The sequence below is a fragment of the Hyperolius riggenbachi genome, chromosome 3, assembly GCF_040937935.1.
Source record: "Hyperolius riggenbachi isolate aHypRig1 chromosome 3, aHypRig1.pri, whole genome shotgun sequence".
NCBI lineage: Eukaryota > Metazoa > Chordata > Amphibia > Anura > Hyperoliidae > Hyperolius > Hyperolius riggenbachi.
Genome location: NC_090648.1, coordinates 216,587,727 through 216,612,217, shown reverse-complemented (window position 1 = coordinate 216,612,217; position 24,491 = coordinate 216,587,727). Strand labels below are relative to the sequence as shown.

General features: G+C 42.8%; 1 protein-coding gene and 1 long non-coding RNA gene across 9 annotated transcripts in view; one reads left to right on the top strand and one right to left on the bottom strand.

Moving 5' to 3' along the window:
* The window catches only part of LOC137563359 (uncharacterized), a 175,223-nt gene that overhangs the window by 38,917 nt on the left and 111,815 nt on the right, over nucleotides 1-24,491 (top strand). The gene's annotated exons all lie outside the window — the stretch shown is intronic.
* LINGO1 (leucine rich repeat and Ig domain containing 1) overlaps nucleotides 9,997-24,491 on the bottom strand; it is a 560,070-nt gene continuing 545,575 nt past the window's right edge. For all 8 annotated transcript variants that reach the window (XM_068275717.1, XM_068275716.1, XM_068275718.1 and 5 more), the window contains one exon: nucleotides 9,997-12,351. In XM_068275717.1, the coding sequence (XP_068131818.1) occupies nucleotides 10,513-12,351 (1,839 nt within the window). In that variant the 3' untranslated portion in view covers nucleotides 9,997-10,512. The remainder of the gene's footprint in view (nucleotides 12,352-24,491) is intronic.

Here is a 24,491-nt window from a genome sequence, read left to right as displayed (position 1 = left end):
ACTCTGTCTGCCTGGATCGCACTCGCCTAGCGCTAGTGCTGTGGATCCTTCTCTTCTGCTACTCTGTACCTGGATCGCACTAGCATCTTGCGCTAGCGCTGTGGATCCTTCTGTTCTGTCTTCCTGGATCGCGCTAGCCACTTTCACTAGTGCTGTGGATCCTATCTCTCGCTTGTCCTTGTTTTCGTGTGTCTGTCTTGTCAGCTACGAACGCTTGCTGAAGGCTCGGTGAGGTAACCGTTAAGCAAGCGCTCGCGTCCTCTGTTACATGTTTGTCTGTCGATGGTTAGTTAGGCGTGCTTGTCTCTATTGTGCTTATCACGTGGAGACCGCGCATGAACGTGTGCACTGTTGCGAATGAATGCGGTGTTCGCGTTCAGTTAGCGTTTGTTATTTTCCGTATCTCCTTATTGTATGATTTGCTGTGCCTTTGCTAGCCTCGTATTCTGTTCTGATCTGCCTTGTGTCACTTTTGGCAATCGCCTTTCTTGCGGTTGCGTTTCTGTCTCGTATCTGCTGTTGTGTGTGCGCTGTCGCGGGGTGGCGACTAGATTGGTGCACACACACACAACCTGTCCCTTTGCTCGTTCTCATTCGCAATCGCTTCCCTTGCGATTGCGTTCTGCGCTTCGTACAATTCCTGTCTGGCATTTGTGGAGGTACAGAGGATTGGTTCCTCTGCACTCCTCAGCGCCATCTGCCGACAGGAATCTCCCTCTACGGGTGCGTAGCACCTTTTGCTGGGTTCCTGCAATTACACGCTTGTGGAGGACTTCCGCCGTGTCAGCGCACGCGTTGTGCGCTGATCACGGAGAAAGTTCCACGATCGTTACAAACAACCAACAATTTATACAGGAAAATCATGACGATTAACAAGGTTGCCCAAACGTACGCATCCCACTGTAGCTGTGATCTATTTTCAGCAGTGGTTGAAATGCCATTGAGGCTCACAGTTATACCACTGGCTATGGAGTGTTTCTCCATCTTTTAATACAACTATTGAGGTCTGTGTGCAAAATGCAGGTGCTTCTGAGGACCAATCCGAAACCATATCTAAACTGATATTACCATGATAAACAGAAATATTAGAGCCTTTTCCCCCATACTTACTGCAGAGTGTTGCACATTACATGGCAACACCCCAAACTACTGCTCTCTGGACTTTCTTTCTGAAGGCCATGGATTTGTTCCCACCCTAGTAGTGAGGATGTGGTTAGATAAGTCTGGCCAGCCTTATTTTGGTGTGCTGTACATGTGGCCTATGCTGTTATACTCAATCATTCTGCACAGTACTGCTTAGGATGGAAGCCAGCTTTTGTTGGGGGTATTATGGAGAGGCTGACGAAGGCGCAGAGCGCCGAAGTGCGTAATGATGCTACAAGCACGTCCACAGTAAGCCACGCCCACCCTCCCAGAGACGAGCTACGGACACCACCAGACCGCACTGCTGGCCACAGTGTGAGAGCCAAAGTTCCTGGGGAGTTAAGAGGAAGGGCTTGCCGCTGATAAGCGATTTCATTTCACATACTTTGTGAGTATAACTTTTAATTACAAAATAAATAGTTTTTATGGTAATGCACTATGGAGCGCTCCATGTTTTTGTTTTAAAGTTGTATTATGGAGAGGAATGCTCTGCTTCCTAGTGTTGATATATAAAAGGAAGAACCGAGAGCCCAGTATAGTGTAGTAAGTCAAGGCAAATGGTATAATGAAAAGGAGTAAGATATATACTCACAAACCAGGTTACCTCCAGGCAACCACTGTATAAGCAGGTGAGGAGATTAAGCCTGTCCCCACTCAGGATTAAGGAGTCGCTCTCTGTAGACGTGAGAAAAAAGGGGTATCCCCCTCCACCAAGGGTGGATATATACTATATTGTAAAATGAACAGAGGCGCCAAAAGGATAAAAACAAAATGTAAAATATTTAAAATTGCTTAGGAGGCAGTGGTGGACTTACCTCCCTCAAGCAGACACAAAAAACTGTGTCGTTAAACAACAATAGGTTTATTGGTACACTCCAGGATTTTTTACCAGTGCACTCCCATGTTTGCAGCATGTCAGACCTCGTTTGTGTCAAGACAGCCATTGGGGTTGTGTAATATACATCTGGTTGGCTCAGATGTCTCCTTGCCTTCTTGGTGTCCTAACCGTGTACTGCATACAGGATTGACAGACAGCACTTTTTGCAACTCGGCCTGATGAAGGGTCTTTCTGGACCCGAAATGAGCGTGTCGTTGCCTCTATCTATATTGCATTAAGTCTGTGAACGAAGTATATGTCTGTGCTATATATTCTGTATTGGAAGCACCTGCAAGGAATTTCTCATAGAGAATTTTAATGGAACTTTTTCTTGAATTTTGTGTCAATAAAGTTTTTTGATATTTTTGTATTTTGAAGATCCTGTATGAATTTCTTTTTTGAAATCCTTTCTATATATCTCAAGTACTGCCATAGTAACAGATTAACAGTAACAAAGACATTTCTAATCTAAACTGTGAAACTGGACTAAAGCTGGCCAATTATGCCCTAAAATGCCAAACTGATCCCTATGTGATTGGAATCTGTTGAGATAGTGATAAAGCCGTTTTGTACACAGCACACTCAGATTTATACAGTGAGAAATATACTAGTATCTCATGATTTTATGTCTTGTTTTATACATGCCAGAATTGTATTTGCTTTAGCTACTGCTACTTGGCATTGGCCATGGTTGCTCATTATCAACCAATATTTCCAAGTCCTTCTCCGAGTCTGTTTCCAGCTGTATGCCATTCAGTTTATTTGACACTCTACTGTTGCAGGTCCAAGTTGCATTCTGTATTCTTTTTCTCATCACCTGACTGTATGTTTGCTATCAACACCATTAAAGTGAACCCGAGGTGAGAGTAATATAGAAGCTGCCATATTTATTTCCTTTTAAACAATACTAGTAGCCTGGCAACCCTGCTGATCTATTTTGCTGCAGTAGTGTCTGAATTACACCAGAAACAAGCATTTAGCTAATCTTACAACACAACTGATTTAATATAATACACACAAATCTTCGTGTGTATGCAGCTAATATTGTCAGAAACACCCTGATCTGCTGCATGCTTGTTCAGGGTCTATAGCTGAAAGTGCCAGAGGCAGAGGATCACCAGGACAGCCAGGCAACTGGTATTGCTTAAAAGGAAATAAATATGGCAGCCTCCATATCATTTCCACATTGGGTTCACTTAAAAGGTCCACTATCACAAAAATGGTAAAATTTAAAATACACAGCGCTAGTGGTCTAGCTAAATAAATGTGTAATGAGACTTAAAGGACCACTATTGCGGATATCGTAAAATTTGGAATGCATGGGGGGATAAAAATGGAAATTTCCCCAGCATAGACTTGCACAACACATTGCTAAAGCAGCAAGATTATATATTGTGTGACAATGGTTAAAACCCACCCTCTTTAGAACTTGCAGATCTAATCATAAAAGACATTCTAATCTCTGAAAGACTGTTGGCAATTGTTAATGACACAACCCTGTCCTTTACCAAGACCTGGCAACCCTGGCTTTCCGCTTCAACTTCGTTAGGTCTACGATCATGTGCTTTAGCCTTTTGATGGTAATATGCCCCCTTGTGATAGTTGAGACCACCATTTCATTCAAAAGATTTGTGATATGCTGTCTTTTACTGTTCATGTTTTTCTCTTCATTTTTACTTTATTGTTATATTTAACAATGTAATTACGCCCTTTATTTTAAGGGCTTTTCCAAAGCTTGTTTATATGTTTCAAAAATTTTCAATAAAAAAAGTTTGAAACTAAAATTTGGAACACATGTAAACACATAAAATAAGAAGTATGTTTCTTCCAGAGTAAAATGAGCCATAAATTACTTTTCTCCTATGTTGCTGTCACTTACAGTAGGTAGTAGAAATCTGACAGAACTGACAGGTTTTGGACTAGTCCATCTCTTCATGGGGGATTCTCAACAAGGCTTTTGTTCTTTATAAAGACATTCCCTGAAAAGCTTTTACACAATCATGTTGGATGGAGCAACTGCCATTCACTAAGTGCTTTTGAAAATAAACAAAACCCTGCAAATCCCCATGAGGAGATGAGCTAGTCCAAAACCTGTCAGATTTCTACTACCTACTGTAAGGGACAGCAACATAGGAGAAAGGTCATTTATGGCTCATTTTACTCTGGGAGAAACTAACTCCTTATTTGTATGTGTTCCAAATTTTACGATTTTCGCGATAGTGGTCCTTTAAAGCTGGCCATACACTGGCCCGATTTGCCGCCGTTTCGACAGCAGATTCGATCACTGGGATCGAATCTGCTGCCAATCGTTCGCGCTACACGCCGAATTTCGATCCATTCCATCCAATCCCGTCGATTGCGCCGTGCAGAAAATAACCGTCGATCGCCCGCGGGTAAAGAGCGCATCGCTAGCGGCGTTCGAGTGCCCGACGACCGACGCAATAGAGCTGCAATACATTACCTGCTCCGCCGGCGCGACTCCTGGGTCTCCGCTCTTCTTCTCCGCTCTGGTCTGGTCTCTGGCATGCTTCTCTTCTTCCTGTCCCGGCAGGAAGTTTAAACAGTAGAGGGCGCTCTACTGTTTAAACTTCCCCCAGACAGGAAGAAGGGAAGCATGCTGGAGACCAGACCAGACCAGAGCGTAGAAGAAGAGCGGAGACCCGGGAGTTGCGCCGGCGAAGCAGGTAATGTATGCGGGCGGGGGGAGCGGCGGCAGCACCACCACAACAGATTGTGAACGGTTTCAGGCTGAAATCGGTTCACAATCTGTTTGCAGTAAAGGTAGCCATACGATCCCTCTCTGATCAGATAGGGATCTGTCTGTTGGTCGAATTTGATGGCAAATCGACCAGTGTATGGCTACCTTAAGTCTCATTGCACATTTATTTAGCTAGACCACTAGCAATCAGATGATCTAATAATAATCTGCCATGGCAATCTGCCAGTTGCGTGGCCAGCATTTCAGTGATGTTTTAGCCATATTGAACTGATGTTTATCCAGCTATTTCATTACTCACAGATTTATTTTATTACCTAGGTTTGGAGATAATGATTCTCCTGTGTTTTTAACCCATATTTGGTAATGAAAAACTTTGTATGTAACCATGGCATCGTAATATCTGACAGTCTTATGGCCCCATGCTATAAATAATAAACCCAGGCAGCCAATAAGTCACCCTATGTGATCATTCCTGCTCCCCATGTGATAGTTCATGATGCGGAGAGAAGGCAACATGAGTAGGTTAGGTTGGCAATTCACTGCAGTTCATATGTAAAACAGAGGAAATATTTCCAGGGTAAGAAAGTGTAATTTTCTTAAAGGGACTCCGAGCACCTTTAAGCCAGATGACTCCCAACAAAGTCGTGCTATGACCCCTCTGGAGGAGCCTCTTGCAATAACCATGCATGTCACTTCCTCTTCCTGCTTCATTCAGTGATGCACTTCTCTAACAGAGAAGACAGGGGTGACTCGGAAGTTATAAAATAGCCAAGATGGCAGCCACGATTTTTAAATTGAAATCGAATAAAAACTATTTGGTATAGAATGGCGATTCAGGCATCAAATGAAAGAGGAGAGCACAAGCTACAGAAAGATATGCATCTTCAAGTACTTTGCAGTACTGGTCAGAGTCTTAAAGGCATGCCCATGAGAGGTGCTCGGAGTCCCTTTAAGAACTTCTGTTTCAGAACATAACAGTTTGCATGCGTTGATCCACTACAGGGTCACTATAAAACTTACAATAATGACTAGCACAGCCCAGCTAGTTCAGGGTTTGTTCTCTCTTTAATAGACACAAGTTTGCCTGACACCCCTGCTTCTAGGGAATCTCCATATTTTCAGCTACACCAGACCTTGCATAGCAATATGAGTTCTTTCACATTTTTCATCGCAGTGACAGATCTTTTTCATTTTAGCCGTGTTCTCTTACCTCTTATCCAGTAAAAAGCCAAATGCACATCGGAGCAGTTTAATGACTTCCCTGACTCTGGCTGAATTATTCTGCTCATTCTGTTATGATTTTTCTCATGTCTTCTTACAACTGGGGAATTCTTTCACATCGTACCTGACTACAAGCGAGTTCTTTTGAGTTGTATTCTTTTGTAAGCTCCTGCACATCTTCTGTGGCCAATGGAGAGTTCTCTGGCGGTGAACACTGTGTTCTGCTTTGACAACAAATTTAGCTCCTTTTCACTGAACCAAGGCCTGCAAAGTGTTGAGACATCTTCATTTACATACGTGTTCTCTCACATCTCACCCTATGGGTAGCCGTGTTCATGTATCATGTTCTCACATGGCTGCTAGCTAATCTTCCTGGTTTGTACAGCTCTAGAAAAGCTCTCAATAAAATATGACATTGAATGTCACTTAGGATTAACAAAGGTCTATCATCTAGTTTGCCATCCTGTAACAACTACAATCAGACATCAATGACCAGTGCACAATAATGAAGAATTATACAGAATAGTGAAACAGAAGTATGCCTTCTTAAAACAGAAGGTATTTGCGATTATTAAGGTTGGAAATGCAAATCATCTCTTTGTTGTCCCTGATAGCTACAAACTCCTAGAACCGCTAGAATGCAATGATGTGTCAGCTTGTACATCTTACAGAGCCAAAATATCCAACATGCATACAGACTGTTTTGGATTGGTTGATCCTCATCAGTGCATGGCATGGATTCATGTGGCTCTATGGGGTAGGACTTGAAACACCCAGAGTTACAGAATGCCCAGCAAGCTCATGATGAACCAGAACTCTTAGTAAGGAGGCTTTTTGGTATAAGTTCAGCCCCTTACACAGTCCTAGGAGTTCTGGTTCACCATGAGCATGCTGGGTAATCTGTAACTCAGATATTAGTGACCTTCCAACATCTAATGTGGAATCCACCAAATGCTCCGCAGTACATTAGGTATCAGAGTGAAGAATAGGGCATTGGGAATTTGGGTACAGTGATCAGGCACTTTTGGTGCACAATCATTTTTGCGTTATCCATCTGAGCTTATTGCAATTTGGTCTATAGCGTATATGCCTCTATTATTTTTATGTATAATAAAGTTATAACAATTAGTTCAAATTGCCTGAGTTGATATATGTTTGGGGTACCAATATCTTGGTGCCTGTTTGATTGGATAAACAATATGAGGGCTAAAAAGGTAACTCCAGCATCCTGAAATGTACTACTGCCTCTTACCTTATCAATAATAGGACCAGGTGAAACTAACAGCAGATGAATTTGAATACATTCAGACCAATTTTGCAAAATTACTTATGATTTCTGAAGAACTTCGTATCATAGATGTTTTAATAAATTAGTCTATATACTGCTAAAGTTATCACCGTATTTATGGCTCTGGACACCTTTGAGGCTGGGACTTATAGAATGAATGTGGTCTTGAATAGCTATCGTTAAGGTGGCCACGCACAATATAATAAAATGATCCAATTTTACAGCAATTCGATAAAAACGATCGTATCTCCCGAAGAAATCGAAAGCTTTTTTTTCATTCGACTGAAAAATCCGATCGGATTTCCCGTTTTTTTAGATTTATATCGATCCGGAGTGCCAGATATTTCTCTTCAATTTTTTTAAAGATTTTATGGTGTGTGTTAGATTGTCAATTTATTAATATACACACCCTCGCAATTTTCTCAGAGTTTCCAATCAGTTTTATCATAATTGGGGAAAAATTGAACGTAGGTGTGTGGTACATTGGTCCGATTTTTGAAATGTTACAATCAGCTAGAAAAAATTGATTGCAATTCTTAGATTGAACAGATATTTAAAAAATTGTATGGTATGTGGCCAACTTTATAATGAGTTACCCTCCCCAATGAGCAACCAATACATAAGGGGTGCTGCTAAACATATTAATAGTGCTGTACATAAGACCTTAACATGTTTCACCAGCTCTCATAGCCGGCCTTTGATATGAGCGACCGGAGCCGTCGCTCAGGGTGCCAGCCTCCAATGGGGCGCCTATAGCTGGTTGCCTATACTGAGGGCACCTACACCTGATTTCCTTTACTGAGGGCTCCAACACCTGGCTACCTATACTGGAGGCACCTATGCCTGGCTACCTATGGGGGGGATGGAGACCTTCAACTGACTTCCTATACTGGTGGTACCTGTGCTTGGCAACCTATATTGAGGGCACCTACACATGAGGTCCTATACTGGGGGCACCTATACCTGGCTACCTACCTATACTGAGTCTGAGGGCGTTTTGGAGGGGGGGGGGGGGGCGCACTGCGGCTATAACGCATGGTGCAAATTGTCAGTGCTATGCTATCATTCTAAATGGGGGGAAGGCGGCCAACTGTCCCACTGATTGTTTTTATTAATATTCCTGAAAGGTTCTAGCCTTAATTTTTAAGTGTATTCAGGATAATGCACTCTTACCATCCATTCATAGTTATTAATAGTATTTTTTCTATTATACATACTTGACGTGTCACAAAGATCTGAGCATTTGGCATGATGTGTCACAACGTCAAAAAGGTTTGGAAGCACTGTTCTAGGAGATATCTCAGGAGAAAAGGAGAATTGCATATGGGCCTGTGTGTGTGTATACATGCGTGCGTGCGTGCGTGCGTGTATATGCACGTTGGAAGAGGATGAGTGGGGAGGAGGGGGCACAAAAATCAGGTTTCGCTTAGGGCGCTGTGAAACCTAAGGCCGGCCCTGCCAGCTCTGATGGGCTATTGTGATGGGGGGCAATATGTAATATTGGTGGAGGGATTGTATGTTTGTATAGCAAATGTATATAAATATATACAGCACCTTCCGAGAAAGCCTTTTGGTGAAACATGTCAAGGTCTTATGTACAGCACTATTCACATGCTTAGCAGCATCCCTTAGTGTATTGGTTGCTCACCCATCATATTTATGATGGCAGTAATAATCTGGAACTGCCACTGTCGGTCACGTTTGACTGGGTGGCTCTCCCCTCTTTTTCCTCTTAGCTCATTCATGTATATGTGAAGTCCATGTGACCCTTGTTGTGGGATACCTACACCCCACTCTCTAAACAAGACACATAGGAGTGGAGGGGGATAAGCACGGCCCCCCACAGCTCCAAGAGGTCTATACAGTACATACAGGGCTTCACCCTGCAATACCCACGACGGTGGGTTTCGACTTTTCTTATTTTTACTATTTAAAAAATAAAAGTTACACGCTTTTAATGTACCTATACGACTGGTCCATTTGGACAATAGTGTTATATATTTTTTCCCTTGGTACCTCTCCTTTTGGTTAGTGTACTAGTCCAAAAGATCTTTCAGATTTTTTTCTACAGTACCTTCTGTAAATGACAGTGACATAGGAAAGATGCAGTTGATTAGGTCAGATGCACATGTTGTATGTATGCATTGATGTATTTTAAATACCAAAATTGTTTGTGATATTGTTTCTTAGATGGCCACAAACAGCTGATGAATCTGTAAATGTGCCCACACAGTAAGGGCTAAATGCTCCTTCTCTAGAGACAGTTTTACCTGACTTATAAATCTGTACTTTGATAATAATAATAAGAGAGTAAGAGTGGGGAGTCAGACTCTTACTAATGTCCAGTCATGACCGGGCAACTTTACTAATGAGTCATCACTTTCTGTCTTCTTCTTCATTTTTCACTGCTATCTTCATACTTATGGTTCACCTGACAGCACTAATGTTGTTACACTACACTGTTATTTTTCACATTTCCATATTTATTTTATAACACTTAGAAACGGAGAATTTTTGTTCTAATTATGATAATTTTTCAATGATCAGTTTTCAGATCAAAAAGGCACTCTGACTTCATTATAATTTCATTTTCTACTTAATTGTAGTACATCACTTCACATAACCAATACTGGGATCCTAGGTTAATACATAGGAAGCTATGTGCATCGAATTCATGCTGTCTTTACTGTCCCTACATACATATATAATTTTCCCAGGCCATGGCCATTCATATTGCAAAAAGATCACTTCTTCTGGAATTTTACAGTTTTTCTTTAATTTTTTTCAATAATATTCATATTTATTTTTTCATAAAAATCACAGGTTTTGAAATCAGGAGAAGATACAGAGGTCAAAGTTCGGTTTCAGAGACAAGACTCCCAATCTTTCAGCTCTTTCTGTTCTTGATTGGGGATACTCCATATCCTTTTATTTAAATTATTGATTTTGCCAAAATCCATTTTATCCTCTTGTCCCCCCTCCCCATTACAACAGCTGAATATCGGCCTGAATTTCTGAGATCTGGGGATGTTTTGACGGTCAAACTCACAAGGATAAAAGTGCAAAGGTCATTCCCCCAAACATACAAAGTCCATAGGTCAAAAAAGACAGGCTAAGGAAATCCTGTTACCACTGGTTTCCCTCCAGAGTTATATAGCTTGTCCTTTAGGGGCTTCACACAGAAGGTGGGACAAGCACAGGCTCCGTGCAATCCACTCCTTGCCCCCATTACCCATTCCTTCCCTTCCCCATGGACAGCCAATATCATATCATCTTCATGTTAAATTTACGGGGTGCATCTGCAGTGGAAAGTCCAGCATCAGACTTTCGGGGCACATACTCTATCTCAATGTTATGTTTAGTGTTTCCTTTTCCCCTGCTCCAAAGAAAAAGTAGGACCAAGCAAAACAGTACCACCCCCAAGAAGGATATAAATCCCATTGTGGTGGCAATTATTAGAGTCTTAATGTCAAAAGGAAAAGGTACAGCTGCACGAGTACTATTGACATCGCTTTCATTGGGCTGGTTTGAAATGAAGGCAAAGGTCTTGTTGGGTTGGTGAGGCCAGTCTGGTGAGTAACTGCGCACATGAAGATGGGCAAGTGAAGTGTCATTACCTGCTGCATTGCTTGCCACGCAGTGATAAGTACCATTGTCCTGTATCTGGGCATAACGTACCTCCAGTGTTCCATCTGGAAATACAGTCAGTCGACCACTGCTTTTGCTGGTGATGAAAGTCTTGCGTGGGGACTGCCACAGTATGGTAGGTGGTGGATCTCCATCAGCACGGCAAAAAAAGTGTACTGTGTGCCCTTCATCTACATGTACCACTTGGGGACTTCGATCCTTGACCCGTGCTTTACGACATGAGAAATAGTTGTTCTGCAGTGTATCAGGAAAATCTTTGAACTCCTTTCCTTGAACATATTCTGGGCTGGAACAAGATGGTTGCTGTCGATTAAAATTGAGACGCCAGCGTCGCCGGAAGATCCAAAGTAGACGGCAGTCACATGCTAGTGGGTTACGATCCAAAATTAACGTCTCAAGATTACCTACTGAATGAAAGGAGGATTCTTCCAGTGTAGTTAGAAGGTTAGAAGAAACATTGAGTACACGTAAATGGTTTAGACCACGGAACGCATACGGTTCCACAATGGAAAGCTGACCACCTACCAGGTGGAACTCCTGAAGTCTCAGCAACTCATGCAACATTGATCCCTCCACAGATGTGATGGGGTTGTACGAAAGGTTAAGACAACGAAGATAAACAAGGTGCCTGATTGCCACATAGGGTATAGTGCTCAAATTGCTGTGTGTAATGGAGAGAGATGTTAAATTTAATCCATAAAGGCTGTTGGCTGTCATTGTGTCCAGATATGGCCAATGAGCCACTTCTAAATTCTTCAGCCGAAATAGCCTTTTGAAGGAGTAATCACGAATGATGTTAATATTGAGGTACCGCAGCCGTAGAGAGATGAGACCATGCAGGTGGGACAGAGCCTCTGTGGGCACCACGGTGAGGTTGCACTTTTCCAGTGTCAGCTCTTCCAGGCTGCTGAGTCCACGGAAGGCACGATGAGAAATATACACCAAATCATTATCTCCGACTTCCAGAGATTTGAGGTTATAAAGGTCCTGGAACATGTCATCCAGCAATATAACAATTTTGTTTTCACTGATGTCAAGTTGTGTGAGGTTACTGAGTCCTGTGAAAACACCTAAAGGAATGAGCTTTAGACGGTTACTTCGAAGCCCCAAGGATCGTAGGTTGAAAAGGCCATTAAAGGCGCCTGGTTCTATCATGGAAACAATATTCTCACTAAGCTCCAACTCCTCAAGGTAAGGAAAGGAAGAGAATTCGTCCTGGTTAAGCGTCTTGATCCTATTTTTGCTTAGGTCCAGCAGACGTGTGTCCGTGGGGATGCCTTCAGGAACAAGAAGGTGACGCTTGCGGTGGCACAGAACAGAACGATCCTGAGCGTTGCATTCACAGCGCTGGGGACAACCTGAGGCTGAGCCAGACAGGAGGGAGCCCACTACGAGCAGTAGGATGGGACACAGGCAAGATGGCAGTGGAGGAATCATACTGGATCCTGGACTCACCTATAAAGAAATAAAAATATGAGAAATTAAGATACAGTAAATAAAAAACTAACTTTTGTTACAAAATCAATGTACAACTATCAGACATTTTATTATATTGATTATAATGCAAGCACTGTATTAACTGCCTCTTTTTCATGTTCATGAAGTCCTCTCTACAACTGCTTGTTCAGTCTCTATTGCTGTAACTTCTCCTGTATGATTACTTCCACTCTAAAACATAAAATGAAACCATAAGTAATAGGAGCCATTGTTCAAGTCCTTTTTATGAATGTCATTAGCCTGGCTGTTGTGCCCATCCCATACTTTAATGGTTTCTGAAGTACTGACCCACAAGTGGACAGGTCAGCTGTTCTAACCCCACTGGCTGCATGCTTGTTCTACGCTTGTCATTCATTAACAGTGAAGCCAAAAACTCAGCATGACACATTGGCAACTGGCATTTTTCAAAGGTGAAAAACAGAACCAAAGCAATAACGAGATAACTCAATGCTGCAACCCAAACTTAAGCAGGACTATGGAGTCAACCAGTCATCACCCGTATCCACTGAAGGTGCAGCTCCAACACAAATAAAGAAAGGCTGGGTCTCAACCTGGATTTAAGCCAATTGGCCAACTTATTGCAAGTGCCACAGTACAGTCCTGTACTGTGGCACTTTCAATAAACTGGCTAATTTGCCTAAATCCAGTTTGAGACCCAGCCTTTCTTTTTTTGCGTTGGAACAACAGAATCATACATACTGCTATTGGTCATGTTCCCTTTGGCAACTGATTAAATGAAGATATGGTTTCTAAAAATACAGGGTAAATGATATAACAAGCATCATAGAGACACTTTTAGGGGCGTATTTGCCATATGTTCAATTTGTAAATATGCACAAAACTTGGACTATACTTTTTGAGCATATTTACAAATGTGCTTAGAGGAACTTCACAAGTTATTCTTCATAAAATAATCTGGCATGCATTCAAGGTTCAAAACACCCATCACCTAACTCCCTAAACCAGGTAAGGCCCCAAGCTATGTGCCATGGAGATTTTTTCACTAGCTAAGCAGTATGACCTTCTGGTTTAATGGTTTTGGTTCTAAACTACTGCAGAGACTAAAGGCTCATACACGCATCAGACTATAGTCTTTGGAAAATGAAAGATCACAGACCAATCTTACCACCCTTCATGTAGTATGAAAGCCATACTCTACACAGTCTTTTCTATGGAGCTGAACTCCACATCAGAAACAAATCTTTGCAAGATGCTGCACACACAGATGCTGTACAGACACAAAAGATCAGTATCTGCAAAAGATTTGTTCCTGCCAAAAATCCATTCCTGCAAATTGCAATGATAGTCTATGAGATCTGCAGATCATCATACACACATGATTTAACTGACATTCATCTGCAGATCAAGCAATTATCCGCAGATCTGAAAATCCATCCTGGTGGATCTGATCTGCAGATGAATGTCAGTTAAATCATGTGTGTATGATGATCTGTAGATCTCATAGACTATCATTGCAATTTGCAGGAATGGATTTTTGGCAGGATCAGATCTTTTGCAGCTACAGATCTTTTGTGTCTGTACAGCATCTGTGTGAGCAGCATCTTGCAAAGATTTTTTTCTGATGGGGAGTTCAGCTCCATAGAAAAGACTGTGTAGAGTATGGCTCTCATACTACATGGAAGGGGGTAAGATTGGTCTGTGATCTTTCATTTTCAAAAGACTATGGTCTGATGTGTGTATGTGGCCTAAGAATGAAGTCTAAGAATGAGTTCTTCCACTGATGTTCTCTTCCCTTGTACCCCCCCCCCCCCTTTTTTTTTTTTTCTTCTTTCTCTTGTTCTTTTAGGCCTTGATATGTCGACTTGGGTCATCTTGAATTGGTCAACAAACTTTAGTTGGAGGATATGTATATAATATATATTGTATTCAAGGTTCAACTGGTCTTGATTTGTATACTTTTTAAGAATTATATATGGATTTATATAAATTTGGAACGATGCCATGCTATGCCTGTTTTTATATGCCATAGGCCAATTTGGTTGTCTTTCTTTTTTGTACCTGAACTGTGTTTGTTCTTTTTGAAAGCATACATTGTTAAAAAAACAAAACAAAGTAAAAATGTTCTCAGTCAATATGTTTTCTAATTTTACTCCACATGCTCGGTCCTTTGTGTCCGCTTGTGTATCACAGCAGCAGGTATTCTATCTGTGGATGGTCTATATCTGCCACACCGTGATCAAAGTCATCCAGCAACAGCAGCAATGCTCACATGCCGCCCACCTCTGAGATATACACCTTACATTTCTCTATGTCAATATCAATAACTTCAAATTCAGTTATTATATTCATCCAAATGATTATATTAAAAATGAAATTTGATTGCAGCAAAATTAAATTTTCGAAATTAATGAAGTTTTACTAATGTGATTATTAAAACATTACCATTACACAACGGAAATCAATTTACATAGAATTACAATAATGTATAAGCAGCCAGATAGCTTGATATATAACTGCAATGAATGTTTTGAAGTAACATGTAATGTAAGGAGGTTTATGATGTGTATGCACTACTGTATGTAGGCCGTGCAGGGATTCTAGACCTAATTGTCTAAGACAAAATGCAGGTGCCAGTCAGTACCAGTCTACAGAAAATTGCATTATGACTAGTTGTTAATGACTGTATTTTGCACAACAGCTGTGTCATTTCCATAGTCCCCAACCGTCCCGTTTTCGTCGGGACTGACCCGATTTCAGAGGGCTATCCCGCTATGACCCCCCAGTGTCCTGGCTGGCTGGGGGGTCAGATGCAGGGGCAGACTAACTATTTGCGCAGGAAGGGAGGCAGCCAGTGAAAGGGAGCTGGTGGCAAAGTGGCGGAGAAGGGGGGGAAGTCTCCCTCCCCTTCCCTCACCTTGGGGCTCCCTTTCCTGGCTCTCCCTTCCGGAAAAATGTGTCCCCTCTGATGGCGCAGTGGCTGACAGTGGGCGGTGAGGACTTACCTCTGTTAACGCAGTCGCCGGAGAGAGCTGTGATCTGTGCGCCGCAAGTCTGGTCTACTCAAGACCAGACTAGCGGCGCACAGATCACAGCTCCCTCTGCCGGCTGGAAGGACAGCGGTAAGTCCTCCGCGCCCGCTGTCAGCCGCTGCGCCATCAGAGGGGACACATTAATCCGGAAGGGAGAGCCAGGAAAGGGAGCCCCAAGGTGAGGGAAGGGGGGGGGAGACTTCCCCCCTTCTTCGCCACTTTGCCACCAGCTCCCTTTCACTGGCTGCCTCCCTTCCTGGGGGCACCTATACACCTGGCTATACTAGGGAGACCTATACACCTGGCTACATATACTGGGGACACCTATACACCTGGCTGCATATACTGGGGACACCTATACACCTGGCTGCATATACTGGGGACACCTATACACCTGGCTGCATATACTGGGGACACCTATACACCTGGCTGCATATACTGGGGACACCTATACACCTAGCTACATATACTGGGGAGACCTATACACCTAGCTACATATACTGGGGACACCTATACACCTAGCTACATATGCTGGGGAGACCTATACACCTGGCTACATATACTGGGGACACATACACCTGGCTACATATACTGGGGAGACCTACACACCTGGCTACATATACTGGAGACACATACACCTGGCTGCATATACTGGGGAGACCTACACACCTGGCTATACTGGGGACACCGATACACCTGGCTGCAAATACTGGGGACACCTATACACCTAGCTACATATACTGGGGGCACTTATACACCTAGCTACATATACTGGGGACACCTATACACCTAGCTACATATACTGGGGAGACCTATACACCTGGCTACATATACTGGGGACACATATACCTGGCTACATACAGTGGAGGAAATAATTATTTGACCCCTCACTGATTTTGTAAGTTTGCCCAATGACAAATGAAAAGTCTCAGAACAGTATCATTTCAATGGTAGGTTTATTTTAACAGTGGCAGATAGCACATCAAAAGGAAAATCGAAAAAATAACCTTAAATAAAAGATAGAAACTGATTTGCATTTCATTGAGTGAAATAAGTTTTTGAACCCTCTAACAATAAAAGACTTAATACTTAGTGGAAAAACCCTTGTTTGCAAGCACAGAGGTCAAACGTTTCTTGTAATTGATGACCAAGTTTGCACACATTTTAGGAGGAATGTTGGTCCACTCCTCTTTGCATCTCTAAATCCCTAAGGTTTCGAGGCTGTCTCTGTGCAACTCTGAGCTTGAGCTCCCTCCATAGGTTTTCTATTGGATTAAGGTCCGGAGACTGACTAGGCCACTCCATGACCTTAATGTGCTTCTTCTTGAGCCACTCCTTTGTTGCCTTTGCTGTATGTTTTGGGTCATTGTCGTGCTGGAACACCCATCCACGACCCATATTCAGTTTCCTGGCAGAGGGAAGGAGGTTGTCGTTCAGGATTTCACGATACATGGCTCCGTCCATTTTCCCGTTAATGCGATTAAGTTGTCCTGTGCCCTTAGCAGAAAAACACCCCCAAAGCAAAATGTTTCCACCCCCATGCTTGACGGTGGGGACGGTGTTTTGGGGGTCATAGGCAGAATTTTTCTTCCTCCAAACACAGCGAGTTGAGTTAATGCGAAAGAGCTCTATTTTGGTCTCATCAGACCATAGCACCTTCTCCCAGTCACTCACAGAATCATTCAGGTGTTCATTGGCAAACTTCAGACGGGCCTGCACATGTGCCTTCTTAAGCAGGGGGACCTTGCGAGCCCTGCAGGATTTTAATCCATTGCGGTGTAATGTGTTTCCAATGGTTTTCTTGGTGACTGTGGTCCCTGCTAATTTGAGGTCATTCACTAACTCCTCCCGTGTAGTTCTAGGATGCTTTTTCACCTTTCTCAGAACCATTGACACCCCACGAGGTGAGATCTTGCGTGGAGCCCCAGAGCGAAGTCGATTGATGGTCATTTTGTGCTCCTTCCATTTTCGAACAATCGCACCAACAGTTGTCACCTTCTCTCCCAGCTTCTTGCTAATGGTTTTGTAGCCCATTCCTGCCTTGTGCAGGTCTACAATTTTGTCTCTGACATCCTTGGACAGCTCTTTGGTCTTTCCCATGTTGGAGAGTTTGGAGTCTGCTTGATTGATTGATTCTGTGGACAGGTGTCTTTTATACAGGTGACTAGTTAAGACTGGTGTCCTTAATGAGGGTGACTATTTGAGTAGAAGTGTCTAACCACTCTGTGGGAGCCAGAACTCTTAATGGTTGGTAGGGGTTCAAAAACTTATTTCACTCAATGAAATGCAAATCAGTTGCTATCTTTTATTTAAGGTTATTTGTTCGATTTTCCTTTTGATGTGCTATCTGCCACTGTTAAAATAAACCTACTATTGAAATGATACTGTTCTGAGACTTTTCATTTCTTTGTCATTGGACAAACTTACAAAATCAGTAAGGGGGTCAAATAATTATTTCCTCCACTGTATACTGGGGAGACCTACACAGCTGGCTGCATATACTGGGGAGACCTATACACCTGGCTATACTGGGGAGACCTATACACCTGGCTGCATATACTGGGGAGATACTTTAAATTGATATATTACTAATTTTAAAATGTTAATATGAAGAAAAATGAACCAAGATAGAAAGGACCAGTGTGGTTTGAATTATAAAACCACATATTTTTCTTAGGAAATCTTTATGGTATGCGTGACTAGGGGTGTGACGGGGGCGTGATCAGGGGCGTGGCTTAAGTGTCCCTCTTTCTCATCTCAAAATGTTGGGAGGTATGCATTTCATGCACACTCAGCTTAAAGTGAACTAGTCAAAAGCAGCAATTTAGTAGGAGGGCTTTTAATAAAACGGCTTTAAAATTGGTCCATTTTATTGTATCGTGTGTGCGATCTCTACAGTGAGGTCTTGCCACCCTAGCTGTTACTGCTCCTTATCCCAGAGTTTGTGAAAAAGTTGTCAACACTATAGAAATACAAAAATATTAACTATATTGTCTTTGCGGACTTGAGCTAGGTACCCACCAGAAGATGGATCGTGGAACTTACGAGGACATCACTCAATGAATGAGCATTCCCTGATCCATCTTCTACTGTGGGAACACGTAATGCACATGATGGGCGCAAACAGCAATTCAAACGATCTCAGTACTTTTCGTGGGAGTTGTTGGGGATCTAAAAGATCTGGTCCGCCGTGACAGTCATGATTACTGCATGTTATGAAAGACGATCGTTTAATCGAGCAAATGTACCCATGGTCCCAAAATCAGTGAAACATTTGCTCGCCAAAAAGTTCCGGAAAAGTTGCCACAAAAATTGCGTTGTGGGTACGGTCACTTAGACTAGAAGCTCTCAATAAGACTGACTAATATCTAATACATGAAAAATGTGTTCTCTCATGAACTCCTGACAGCATATTTGCTATTAGATATTGTTGTTATTGTCTGTCATCAGCAATGAGCTGGGGCAGCGGAGAAGGCAGACATTTCAACCTGATGCCCCGCCTTGATCAGAAACATGGCTTGTAAATAAATAAATACATTGAAAAGAGATTTTTTCAAACCTTCCTACTAAAATACCCTTAAAGAGACTCCGTAACAAAAATTGCATCCTGTTTTTTATCATCCTACAAGTTCCAAAAGCTATTCTAATGTGTTCTGGCTTACTGCAGCACGTTCTACTATCACCATCTCTGTAATAAATCAACTTATCTCTCTCTTGTCAGACTTGTCAGCCTGTGTCTGGAAGGCTGCCAAGTTCTTCAGTGTTGTGGTTCTGTGATGCATCTCCCCCCTCCAGGCCCCTCTCTGCACACTGCCTGTGTATTATTTAGATTAGGGCAGCTTCTCTCTGCTCTATTATCTTTTACAAGCTGGATAAATCCTCCTCTGAGCTGGCTGGGCTTTCACATACTGAGGAATTACATACAGGCACAGCTGTCTGCACTCTGCAGGAAGAAACAGCCTGACACTTCAGTGGATGATAGCTGCAGAGGGAAAGAAACACACAAATGATCTCTTGAGATTCAAAAGGAAGGCTGTATACAGCCTGCTTGTGTATGAATGTATTTTCTATGTGTGGACATACTGTACATCAACCTACTTCCTGTTTTGGTGGCCATTTTGTTTGTTTATAAACAAACTTTTTAAAACTGTTTTTAACCACTTTTAATGCGGCGAGGAGCGGCGAAATTGTGACAGAGGGTAATAGGAGATGTCCCCTAACGCACTGGTATGTTTACGTTTGTGCGATTTTAACAATACAGATTCTCTTTAAAGCTCCCAGCATGCCAGATAATCCTCAAATTAAGTTTTGATATTACTTTTTTTACCTACTTTTTAGAACATTTTTTTTAATTTGATAGGTGCTGAAAAGTTATTTTTAGCTAAGATAAAAATTATCTCCTAAGAGAAAACGCAGAAGAAAAAAAAATAATTGGTTAAGAGCCTATGTGTCAGAAGTGGAAGTTAATTTAAAAATAACATTAAAATAAATGTTAACAAAAGCAAAAAGTGCTTATTCCTAGGTTTCCTATACCCAATGGAGCCTGTTAAATCCCAGTCACTGCAGAGCCTACCAATGAGCCCCTGAGCAGTAAGCTCACAAGGTGTTTCACACTGGAGGACAATCAAATAATGCATTTTTTTCACCCAGGGGCTTGTTTGAATTTCAATTTCCCCATCATGTGTGGACTTAGTTTGAGCTCCAGTAGATAATTTTAATGTCTGCCAATGGGGCCCCTAATCAGTATTGCAGTGGAAACAGATGATGCATGGCAAGCTCCTATCAAAGTATTAAAATAACAGAAGGAGAAAAAAAGGAGAAAAAAACTGAAAATGAGAAGAACAGAAGATCAAAGAAGAAAGAAGTTAGTTTAGATTAAAATGTCTGACGAAAAACGTATATACCTGTATAGAAGAGGGTGAAATCGAAAGACAAAAGCATAGTGAAGAAGATAGAGGTGTACACATTTTTTTTATTTCTGAAAAAAACATTACAGGATGAAAAATGACTCTGAGTACCTATTTACCTGGGATGTAGTGAACATCTGGGGGTAACATTTTTAAATGGGGCTCCCAGAGTTAATCATAGGCCACTGCCTCTACATTCCCTAGCATAAGTAGGGTATGAGCCCATTGCCCTTAACAACAGTCATGTGCAATTTACAAAGGGTAGGGATGCTTTGCCATCACCCTCATGCAGATAGTCTTCAATCTCAAAGTGGAGCTGTCAGCCATACTATCTCAGTAAAAAACACACATAAAAGTAGATAAATACTTTTATAACAGATGTATTGCACTGTCCACATTTTGATTTTAGTCATTTTTTCTATAGTAAAAAAGAGAAAATCCTTCTAAAGGTGGCCACACACGATACAATAAAATGAACCGATTTTACAGTAATTCGATACGATAGGATCTACCGAAAAAATCGAAAGCTTTTTTTTCATTCGACTGAAAAATCCGATCGGATTTCCCGTTTTTTTTCTATTTTTATCTATCCGGACTGCCAGATATTTTTCTTCAATTTCTCTAAAGATTGTATGGTGTGTGTTAGATTGTCAATTTATTAACCACTTGAGGACCCACCCTTTACCCCCCCTTAAGGACCAGCGCTGGTTTGAGTGATCTGTGCTGGGTGGGCTCTGCAGCCCCCAGCACAGATCAGGGTGCAGGCAGGGAGATCAGATTGCCCCCCTTTTTTCCCCCCTATGGGGATGATGTGCTGGGGGGGTCTGATCTCTCCTGCCTGCTGTGGGTGGCGGGGGGGGGGCACCTCAAAGCCCCCCTCCGCGGCGAAATCCTCCCCCTCCCTCTCCTACCTGGCCCCCTCCTGGAGATCCTGCTGCACAGGACGCTATCCGTCCTGTGCAGCCAGTGACAGGCTGTCTCCTGTCACATGGCGGCGATCCCCGGCCGCTGATTGGCCGGGGATCGCCGATCTGCCTTACGGCGCTGCTGCGCAGCAGCGCCGTACAAATGTAAACAAAGCGGATTATTTCCGCTTGTGTTTACATCTAGCCTGCGAGCCGCCATCGGCGGCCCGCAGGCTATTCACGGAGCCCCCCGCCGTGATTTGACAGGAAGCAGCCGCTCGTACGAGCGGCTGCTTCCTGATTAATTAGGCTGCAGCTGGCGACGCAGTACTGCGTCGCTGGTCCTGCAGCTGCCACTTTGCCGACGCACGTTATGAGTGTGCGGTCGGCAAGTGGTTAACCTCCTTAGCGGTAACCCCGTGTGTGACACGGGGTAAGCCGCCGGAGGGTGCCGCTCAGGCCCTGCTGGGCCGATTTACTTAATTTTTTTTTGCTGGACGCAGCTAGCACTTTGCTAGCTGCGCCAGCACCCCGATCGCCGCCGCCGCGCGCCCGATCGCCGCTATCCGGTGTGGCGCGCGGCCCCCCCCCCAGACCCCGAGCGCTGCCTGGCCAATCAGTGCCAGGCAGCGCCGAGGGGTGGATCGGGTCTCCCAATGACGTCCCGACGTCGCTGACGTCATTCCGCCCCGTCGCCATGGCGACGGGGGAAGCCCTCCAGGAAATCCCGTTCTTTGAACGGGATTTCCTGATCGCCTATCGCCGGAGGCGATCGGCGGGGCTGGGGGGATGCCGCTGAGCAGCGGCTATCATGTAGCGAGCCCTCGGCTCGCTACATGATTTGAAAAAAAATAATTTAAAAAAAACTGCTGCGCTGCCCCCTGGCGGTATTTTTCATACCGCCAAGGGGGTTAATATACACACCCTAGCAATTTTCTCAGAGTTTCCAATCATTTTTTATCATAATTGGGGAGAAATTGAACATAGGTGTGTGGTACATTGGTCATATTTTTTGAAACGTTACAATCAGTAAGAAAAATGGATTGCTATTCTTAAATTGAACAGATATTTAAAAAATTGTACGGTGTGTGGCCACCTTTAGGATTTTTTTCATTTTGTCTGTGTCTATCTTGAAGCCAATCCTGACTTGATTTCCTCCCTTACTCTTTCTGTGTATCATTGCCCGCCCCCCTCCCACACTTCAGACACTCCTACCCAGCTCTGCAATAGAAAGTGCATTGAGAAATGTTGGCCAATCAGAGAGGAACAGAGGTGTGGGAGGGGAAAACAGGAGGGAAAGAGGCTTCAGCCAATCAGGGTGCATTAGTTTAGTCTGAGGGGAAAGTAAAAAAAGAATCCCCAGCATGCCCTGCAACTTCCTTTGTGTGGCAGATGTACCAAATAAGAGCCAGGGAAACTGGGGAATTATGTTTTATGGACAAGAAAAATAAGAGTGATTTTTAACTTTTGAATTGCCTGGTTAGTATCTTTATTACTTGTTTACCAGATAAAAATAAAGAATTGATTTTTGATTTTATACCCGACAGGGACTGTGTAGGCTGGCATTGCTCAGAGAACGGAGCCAAACTTTGGTGGGCTCAGCAATTATTGGGGTTACCAGCCTGCATGGGGCTTGGTGGGGAGAATAGAATGGATGGCAAAACTTTTTTTTAATTCATATTTTTATGTAATTTAAAAACCAACACACAAAAAAAACATTGCCGGCAGGAAGTTGACAAGCTACAGATTTACTGCAGGATTTGTGTCAGCTGTAGCAAATAAATTATTTTCTGTAAAGGTTATTATGTTGTTGCTTATCTTTTAGAGCTGAAATGAAATTCTAAGTTCAGGTCCTCTTTAAGCATTCTTTGATAGTATTGCATATGTGATCAAGACGTACTGTACACCCCCAAATTTGTTGTACGTGTGATAAGACTTTTGGTGCCCATTAACAATAGACTTTAGTGAACAATCAACTTTCCAATTGATCAGATTGGATAGTGTTGATGGTGCAAATGGACACACAAGATCGATTTATTCCATTTGAAATGATCCTATTGGTGAACATTTTCATTCCGTTTATGGGCCCAATTGATTTTTTTCTGATCGATTCCACAATTATTGGATCGCAAGATTGATCGTTCACTAAAATTGTATCATTAATGGGCACCATTAGCTGTATCCCCATTCTTTAGACAAAAAGTCTCACACCTGATGGTCATCCCACTTTTTGAAAACGCCAGACTCTAATTTCATCTTTAATCATATAATAATCCTAATGATTCACTCACTTTTGACAAACACAGATATATTATTGGATTACTTCTTTTCAATAAACATTTGAGTAAATAGAACAATTTTTTGTTTCATTTGTCCAACTCGGTTTCCTTCATTTACTTTTAGGACTTGTTTGAAAATTAGATCATGTTTAGGTCGCATTCACATAAAATATAAAATGTTTTCCCAAACTGCGGAAGTTTAGGTACTCAACTCCAGTTGTATCAGAGCTGCTGCTCTGGTGTTTGGGAGGGCTGCCTACTTTGGCTTCTCCCAGACAGGCGTACGTGTTATTTTGCCGCCGGTGAGTCATGTGCCGCTCAAATTCCCAGCAGCATTAAATATTATTCCCCTTCTGAGTCGTAGCAACACGTAGGGAGAACTCATTAAGAACCCTAAACTACCCATTGCCGGGAACAATCTGTGCTTGCTGAGTTCAGTTCTCTCCGAACTGCGCAAGCGGTGTTGGAAGCACGATGACGGCGCACCCACACATGCGCAGAAAATACTGGCAGCGGGTCACGATCTTACGGAGGGGAGAGCAGAGGCCTGACTCAGAGCGGAACTGTGCCGTGGGACCTTGCAAACTCCTAGGGGCTGGAAGAAGCCCCAGGTCAGCGAAACTTTTTGTTCAGATTGCCAGATGTATCCATTAAAGCAGTGTTCCCTAACACTGTCCTCAAGGCCCACCAACAGTGCATGTTTTGTGGAAATCCACAGAGGTAGTTAATCAGCTCTACTGAGACACTAATTACCTCACCTGTGCATGTTTGTGGTTTTCTGCAAAGCTTGTACTGTTGGTGAGCCTTGAGGACAGGGTTGGGGAATGCTAGTTTAAAGGACAACTGAAGTGAGAAGAATATGGAGGCTGCCATATTTATTTCCTTTTAAACAATGCTAGTTGCCTGGCAGCTCTGCTGATCTATTTGGCTGAATACCACCAGAAACTTGCATGCAGCTAATCTTGTCAGATCTGACAATAATGTTGGAAAAACCTGATATACTGCATGCATGTTCAG